The sequence below is a fragment of the Rutidosis leptorrhynchoides genome, chromosome 11, assembly GCF_046630445.1.
Source record: "Rutidosis leptorrhynchoides isolate AG116_Rl617_1_P2 chromosome 11, CSIRO_AGI_Rlap_v1, whole genome shotgun sequence".
Taxonomy (NCBI): Eukaryota; Viridiplantae; Streptophyta; class Magnoliopsida; order Asterales; family Asteraceae; genus Rutidosis; species Rutidosis leptorrhynchoides.
Genome location: NC_092343.1, coordinates 234,763,531 through 234,772,437, shown reverse-complemented (window position 1 = coordinate 234,772,437; position 8,907 = coordinate 234,763,531). Strand labels below are relative to the sequence as shown.

At 33.7% G+C, this 8,907-nt stretch overlaps 1 protein-coding gene across 1 annotated transcript; it reads right to left on the bottom strand.

The window, feature by feature from the left end:
- Window positions 1–6,245: 6,245 nt before the first annotated feature.
- Window positions 6,246–8,233, bottom strand: LOC139877814 (uncharacterized). Its single transcript, XM_071865228.1, has 7 exons — window positions 8,139–8,233; window positions 7,326–7,373; window positions 7,203–7,239; window positions 7,021–7,111; window positions 6,814–6,938; window positions 6,636–6,711; window positions 6,246–6,443 (listed from the first exon to the last, which is right to left on the bottom strand). Exons 1-7 carry the CDS (start codon window positions 8,153–8,155, stop codon window positions 6,439–6,441), a joined length of 399 nt encoding a protein of 132 aa, XP_071721329.1. The 5' UTR covers window positions 8,156–8,233; the 3' UTR covers window positions 6,246–6,438.
- Window positions 8,234–8,907: the final 674 nt, after the last annotated feature.

Sequence of the window (8,907 nt, the reverse complement as noted above, 5' to 3'; positions counted from 1 at the left end):
AATAGCAGAGATAGCTGGATTCTTATAACTATAACACAAATTTGAAAGCAACAAATCAGACCAATACTCACCTGGGTTTTGGTCGGAGATCCAAGATAATCTTACTGGAAGAAAACGGCAGCGAACGGCGGTGGATCAGAGGTTCACGCGCCGGCGCGTGTAATTCCGGCAGCGGGAGGAGGTGGCGCGTGGGATGGCGGTGCTGGTCGGAACTGGATGAAAATTTCAGGATTTGCAATTCGAGTTTGTATGAATCGATTGGCGGGGGTGGTGAGATGCAAAAATCAAAAGAAAAAAACTAAAAATACGAGTGGTGGAAGGCAGTGAATAGTGCCAGATCGCCTTTTAGGAGAGAGAATTCAAAAAAGTGAATTTCCGATTGTGTTTGTTGGTGGTGTCATCCTCTCAATTTATAACTGCATCAATCAATAGTGCTTAAATACACTATTTATTCTCAAATACATCCTTAGCCGTAACGATAGTGAGCTGTTGCGTTAAAATTATTTGGTCTGATCAATAATTTGAGAATCATTTAAATTGGTGGCCAACGTTAACCAATTCGTACAGACAATCTCGTCATGATGTATTTTAAAAGAGTATCGTGAATATTCGAGGACTTCAATCGTCACTTCACAACTATCAAGGTTATTCAGCTTGGTTTCTCTGACTTACCGAATGTTTTCTTTGTTCCTATTCAATGGTTGACAATGGCACTAAGGGCAATTCGTTACAAGGTTAGACCACCTGATGTAACTGGTCAACGATACAAACAAAGACTTGCAAGTGAAGCACGTGTTTGTCTTGAAACTATCGAATCATGTCCAACACTCCAATTATGTATTTTGAATCTGGGTCTTGACCAATTGAGCTATTAATCCTATCATGAGCCTGAAAGAATAAATGAGTGCAACTTGACGGGATAGTTAATATTAACTAACGAGTTAATATATAGAAATGGTGTACTAGTAATGTCTTTTGAGTCTAATATTGCAACATCGTCTGTAAATTACGTTTCCTATCTTCTTTTTTTTTTTTTTTTTTTTTTCATTTTTGATTTCTGATTTTAATCATGCGATTGATGAATATTTGGCGTTGGTAATGCGATTGATCGTTCGTGTTGGTAATGTGATTGATGAGTATTTGGTTATGCGATTGATGAATATTTGGTGATTATATTTTAGCGTAATTGGGTCTTTTGTTTTCCAGGCATGGTTTATTGTTTTCAGTTTTTAATGTTCTTTTTGCTTTCTGCTACCGTCGGAATGAAGTTGTAGGTTTCAATTTTCTGAAAGGTTATCTTTTTGGGGATTTTAGATTATATGCTTTCGAACTAAATTTTATAAAGCAAGTTGGTTGTTTTTGCAAGGTGTCTGTACTTGGTGATTTCAGAGTGGTTTTATGTTCTTTAGGAGTATATTTCTACTGTTATTTTGTAACATTTGGCAGAATTGCATTTTATGTTTTTCTTTCATAACTGTTTTCAAAGGATTTTTTGTTGTTGTTTTTCTCTGCAATTTTTAGTAATTAGTAATCTAAATTATACCATCTAAGTATTATTTTCATTGATAGAAAAGCAAACAAATGGTCTCGAGTAATCATGTACACGTTGAATATGATTATAATTATTAATTATACATATCAATACAAGAAGTTTTATCTCTGCCTCTTTGTGCTCTAAGTTACTACTTTAAAAGTTATGCCTATAGTGTATTTTGTGTTAGTTTTTTCCAGGTTCATTGCTGATTAGTTTGTTTTTTGTCTCTTCACTTGCAAAAGGTAACATTGATGTTTGTTATTTCAAGTATAGATAGTATTAGTTGCACCTGTTAAGTTACAGTTGTAATCTTTGTTGTATGAAGTAACATTCAAGGGCTTACTATCTCAGTAATCGTACTAATCATCATATAATTTGTTCATTCCTAGTGAGCCTATTATTTCTTCGTTTACCATACGACGGACATCAACAGGCGGTGAACATGTGTTCGTCGAGTAAGACTCACCTTAATCACAACAATCTAAGTCGTTTTTGGTGTTACATTGTCCAGAGAGAGAAGAAGGCGGCGGGGGGTGGGGTGGGGGGGGGGGGGGGGTAGGGTACCTATTAAATTACCATTAGAGAGTTGCATTTTGACCATCAATGTGTGGTGAATATGCGACCACAAGAACAAGTGATATAATTATGTTTAAGGTGTTCATATCATAGTTGTACACACAAGATTACGAAATATGAAATGTTTAGTAGAAATAACTAAGTACTATTATATAAGTTTTGTCTCCATAAGCTGGGATATGCACATCAGCAGCAATCATTTTGACAACCTACAAAACAAAATGTCATGCTTTAAGTGGTGTTACAAATATCAAGTAATCAGATTTAAGTAATCACAAGTTGATATAGAGAAAAATGAAGAAAATATTATATGTAACCTGCTTAATTTTCTTCCTTGACGCCACTAGTTCTGATTATCACCGGTGCCCTCACACCCTTCTTTACCATATTCAATTCTTTCTTGCCTGTGTAAAATATAAATATGATGTTAGTATGTTCGTTTTCTTCATTTCATGTGTGAAACATAAATAAATCAAATTTCCTAATTTATTTACGGGCATTTCACCAACAATCTCTTCTTCCCTTCTAAATGTTTTGAATTAGTTTAGCATGCATAATTATTTGAAAACTGTTTCATACCTTCCATAGCGTTAAGATGCTCCTCCACAACCCGGGTGAAATCTTGATAAAGAGTTTCAGTAAATATTTTCTCATCTTGAAACGATTTTTCAACCTGCGTATCAGAAATTAAAAGGTAAATGAAGAAGTAATACGGGTGTTCATCGGTTTGGTTTCCGGTTTTTCCGGTTCGGTTTTTTTCAAAATTTTCAAAACCAAAAACCAAATTTTCAAACCCAAAAACCGAATTTAAATTCGCTGTTCGGTTTCCTCAATCCGAATTCGGTTTGGTAATCGGTTTAAACCAAATATTGAACACCCCTAAAATTTAATAAACATTTTAGTCTCTGCTGCATACCTCGCTGAGATTTGATAGTGCCTTGCCAATAACTTTCCTGTAATTGACACGATAGATAACAGATAAGCATTTTAATTAAGAAAATTATTACTAAAATAAATAGCTGAATATAAGCAGTTACGTACTTCCTTTCCTGCAATAGTGACAAGCACTCGTCAATTTTAGCTGCAACACTATTAGAAAAAAAAAAAAAAAAACAAAAACAATTAATAATAATATTAAGGTGCAATCAACTAAACATTGAGTAGCATAGCAAACAACTATCATATCATGCAAATTCCATATAGCACAAACATGAATAAACCAAGAATAAAACCTTACTAGGTCAAATAAACTCATTTTTTCAATAATAAAATTGTACAATAAGCAACAACTAAACCCAATCAAACTATGTCAATCACAACAATTATTAAAACTGAATATAAAGAATATATTTGAACTTTCAAAGCGGCAAGGCCTGGTGTTTATGATTTATTTAGTAACACACACATACACATGAAGAGAGTGCTACTGAGTGAAATATATAAAAGGCAAAAAGGGATGGGACTGAAATCTTTAGCTGTATTCTGAATTGAAAAATAGGGTAAAATGAACTGCCTGCAGCATACTCATGGCCAATTTGCAAATTATCGGATAAGATTCACAAACTATTTTGGTTTTAACCAGTGTTACAACGAAATTCTCAAAATCACAATGTGCAAGGTCAACGTTTATACATTATTATGATTTTAACAATTACTTTTAATCATTTTCTTCTTTTTTTAGTTTCAATTGTTTACTCATCATACAGAAGAACTGGTATCAATCAATACATATAAACATAATTATAGCAGAGCACTTACTTATAATCTCAATAAGTTACAAATATACATACATTATACGAATTACAACTAACCAATGTTTTCCAAAACATCAATTTATTTCTTTACATACGAATTGAAGGAACGTACCTTGAATTTGTCGCCATTAATTCAGGATTGATGAAAGAAAAAAGGTTCAAGAGATCGTAAGATTGTGGCCGGTTCCTGAACTCTAGGGTTTCTAATTGGGGTTATATCTTGACTGGTTGGGTTGTTGATTTCATGTAATCAGCTATTGGGCTACGAAAACTTGGGCTAAAATGGTTACCTGGCCCTAGAATTGTACCGTATAAAACGAGGAAAAATAACCCATTGAAGTGGGATGCTTTGGTTGGTTAAATAGAGGAAGGAAAAAAACTAAAAATACTTTAATAAATTAATTTTTTTTTTTTTTTTTTTTTTTGACAATCCCCAAAGTTGGAGATAATTACGGGGCTACCATTGTGAACTCGATGAGAAATTTCGAAACCCTAAATTCTTGAACCGGGTCCGAGTCTACGAGTCTGGCTCGACTATCGGAATGATTTTTTTTTTCTTTTTCTAATTTCGGGTTTGGGTCCGAGGATTCAACCCTTGTAGAAACAAACACGATTATAAAACAACAATTGGAGAGATGCACAATGAAGTATCCAATCCATACCTGATTTCTAGAAATTTCATAACCCAAAGTGTCATGATTAGGCAATACTAAGAGGTGGCCCAGGTGGTAACATTGACTCATTTACTTGTACATGGTGGTTTTTTTCGATAATTGAACGTAAAAATAATAATGAGATGAAAATGAAGGTAAAAGGAATGACGGGAAAAAAAAATTAAATAGAAGAAGGAAAAAAAAAAACATAAAAATAAAAAAATGACAAATTACCGATTAATTTTAGCTGAAATGGATACTTATAACCCATTTGGGTCATACGCGCCTATTTTGACCCATATGCGTAGTTTTGAGACACCGAATGTCATTATAGACTTATGGTAACAACTGGGTCAGCCCAGGTTGATTAGTTTGAATTTTGAGTCGTCGACGAGAAAATTTTACCATTTTGGTTAAAGTGTCAAAAATAAATTTCGGGCCTAGTTGAAAATGGTTAAGTTTTGGCAAAAACTAATAATTGATTTAGAAATTAGACCCGACGAGCTTCAAAATGGTATATGGTATGGTTGGGATTGTTGAGTATAAACGTGTTCTAATATGATGTCAAAAAGGAACTTTGTATGCTGCTCTTGCTGTCCAGCTGCACTTGGTAACAGCATGAGTCAACTATTTTACTATTTTCGTAAAGCCATAACTTTCTAACTGTAAATCCAGTCTGGACAAATAAGCTATCTACAGAAATGTGCGAGAGTATTCTATTCAACGGTAATGGCCTAAGAGACTATATCAGATTACGTGGGACCAATAATCAGCTGAAAAGCGGCTTTTTTCTTTCTTTCTCTTTTTTAAATATAAACATCGTGGTTTACACTTGCCTCATCGCAGCCCTGTTGCCTTAAACTATGTTTTGGTGATAAGAGACAAGATTGGGAACCTTGGTGTGCACGAAAGATCCATGTATCCATCATCATATACATTTGGTAATTAAATGTTACAAGTGTTGTTCTTCATGATTTTGTTAAATGTTGTCGATGATTAGCTTTTTATGTAATAGTTAGGGTGGAGGGTATAACTCATTTCAAGCTAAATTGTAACAAATCTAAAATTATTTTACAGTTCGTTATTTAGTAGTCATCATGCATTTCTTCATGTTCTATGTTTTTAGGTGACATTTTGTTAATTTGAAGATTTTGATAAATAAATGTTCATGATATTTATCTCTTTTATTTATGGTGCTCAATTGAGTGTACGCAAGGTTTTCGGTTGTGATTCTTCAACGGTTTAGGTTTACCAGGATGGAGCAAAAGGCGAAACAATATAGGTTGCCGTTTTCCCGTTTATATGTTATATGTAAGCCACGTTTTGTCATAACCCCGCCGCAACAAAGCGCGGCATGTTCCTACACTCGTTGATGTATCAATTAGAGCATGTGGTCTGCATCCTATAAAGTAACGTCTGTATTGCAAAAGTAAAAAAGAAAAATGTACATTTGAATTCAAGGTCAAAGAAAAGCCTGTAGCCTTTATAATATTATAATATATCTATATCTATATTTGATGATAATATACGGTTTACACGCTAGTTAGTATGTAACGGGGACCCGAATACCCGTGGGGATACCCGTTTACCCGCAAGTTAGTAATTAAATGGGGTCCCGTCGGGTTTGGGACAGGGTTTCTTAATCGGGTTTGGGTTCGAGATTACCTATACCCGCCCGATGCCATCCCTATTTGCAGGCAATTAAGCCCATTAAAGTGCAAGTAAACAGGACCAAATTCAGTTTTGACTAAGTAAAATACTTCATCCATCTTGTCTCAAATACTTAAATATAATATGAAATTTATGATGGAAATAACTAGTAGTGAGACAAGTTTTGTCTAAATAAGCTAAGGCTATACACCTTTAGCACTAACCATCAGCTTCGATTTACTCGATGTCCTCAACAGCATCAATAGTTTTGTCAGCCTACAAAACAAAATGACATGCTTAAAGTGGCGTTTAAAAATATTGATTAACCAGACTAGAACAATCTCCAGCATATATAATAATTTTAGTATTGATTTATTTATAATATGACCATATATTTAGTGATTTAGTTCGGTGCACAAGATCTGTAAGACATACATGTCTCCATGAATGAGTGAAATTATTTATTACCTCCGCCGCCACCACTGCTGCCAGCACCTGTGTTGACAGTGAGGCTTTCAATCATGTTGATGAAGCGTACTTTGTTCTACAAAACAAAATCTCAACAAGTATTAATATGCGTAACAGGTTAAAAATGAAAAAATATATGTGTGTGTGTGTGTGTGTGTGTGTGTGTGTGTGTGTGTACCTCATTAAATGTCCCGTCCACCACTTTTTTGAGCTCATCCAAAAAACGCGACATGACGTTTTTAATCAACGTATCTTGAGCCACAGTCATTTCTCGGAAATTATGCACCAAATGTTTTTTTGCATCTACGTACAGTATTTTGAAAGATGGTGGTTAGTGTAGCAATATTTAAATCATATTTATTTGGAATTAGGGAAGGTTTTATACCATCTAAATTTTTAAGAGGAGCTGCTAAATCCCTGACCATTTGGGTACATCTTTCGACAAATTCAAGCTCACTTTCCATTGATTTTCTAATCTACGTATTAGAAATCAAAAAACAGTTAAAAAAAAAAATTAGAGAAGAAATACGTTTTAATACAAATTATAGTGTTATAATATTTACATACCTCGGTGAAATGTGACTCCCTATTACCAATAACCGTCCTGTAATTGAAACGATATAAACATTTGAAATTAAAATTATTATTACTAGATACCAGATAAATGGTTGAAGACGAGGAGTTACTTACCTCCTTTCATTTAACACACGCATGCACTCGTTGATTTTAGCGTCAAAACTGGCAGGAAAAAAAATATATTTATATATATTATTAAGGTGCAATCAACAAAACATCGAGTAGCATAGCAACCAACTATCATATCATGCAAATTCCAAATAGCACAAACATGCATAAACCAAGAATAAAACCTTAATAGGTCAAATAAACTCATTTTTTCGATAATAAAACTGTATAATAATCAACAACTAAACCCAATCAAATTATGTCAATCACAACAATTATTAAAACTGAATATAAAGAATATATTTGAACTTTCAAAGCAGCAAGGCCTGGTGTTTATGATTTATTTAGTGACACACACATACATATGAAGAGAGTGCTACTGAGTAAAATATATAAAAGGCAAAAAGGGATGGGACTGAAAGCTTTAGCTGTATTCTGAATTGAAAAATAGGGTAAAATGAACTGCCTGCAGCATACTCATGGCCAATTTGGAAATTATCATATAAGATTCACAAACTATTTTGGTTTTAACCAGTGTTACAACGAAATTCTCAAAATCACAATGTGCAAGCTCAACGTTAATACATTATTATGATTTTAACAATTACTTTTAATCATTTTCTTCTTTTTTTAGTTTCAATTGTTTACTCATCATACAGAAGAACTGGTATCAATCAATACATAGAAACATAATTATAGCAGAGCACTTACTTATAATCTCAATAAGTTACAAATATACATACATTATACGAATTACAACTAACCAATGTTTTCCAAAACATCAATTTATTTCTTTACATACGAATTGAAGGAACGTACCTTGAATTTGTCGACATTAATTCAGGATTGATGAAAGAAAAAAGGTTCAAGAGATCGTAAGATTGTGGCCGGTTCCTGAACTCTAGGGTTTCTAATTGGGGTTATATCTTGACTGGTTGGGTTGTTGATTTCATGTAATCAGCTATTGGGCTACGAAAACTTGGGCTAAAATGGTTGCCTGGCCCTAGAATTGTACCGTATAAAATATTAGTAACCACATAATCTCAAGAAAGTTTTAAAACGAGGAAAAAAAAAAAAAAAAAACCCATTGAAGTGGGATGCTTTGGTTGGTTAAGGGTCGGCTAATTACGTGCTTTGATACAACAGTGTGGTCTTGTTCGATATGTTGGGTTTTAACAAGATTCAAAATACTTAGAACATTTTAAGAACCAAATTAAAGCGGAAGCATGTAAGTATTACCATTTGGAACTTGTAAATCTTTAACCAATTAAAGTTAAAACCCAATTAGGATCAAGTTATGAAACATGCTTACAAATTACAAGCAAGTAAAGAGATTATACCTTCTCCTAGCTTGTTGATAGATGATGATGAAGATGATGATGAATGGAGCTCCAAAACAATGAAACCTCAAGTAGTTATACCCCAAACTTGTTACCAACACCTTGTACTTTGGTTAGGATTTAATTAACACTTGTAAATAAGCTTGAAAAAAAGAAAAAGAACCCCTCTACCCTCCTTGAAGGCCACGGCCAGAAATGGCAGCAAAATGGAGAGAATGCAGTTTTTTTTCAAGTAATTTTGATGTCTT

Excerpts from the sequence above, each read along its gene's own strand:
- LOC139877814 (XM_071865228.1), bottom strand. Across the intron at positions 7,240-7,325 it reads CGTGTGTTAAATGAAAGGAG|GACGGTTATTGGTAATAGGG; the intron begins GTAAGTAACTCC and ends TTTCAATTACAG. Across the intron at positions 6,712-6,813 it reads TGGACGGGACATTTAATGAG|AACAAAGTACGCTTCATCAA; the intron begins GTACACACACAC and ends TTTGTTTTGTAG.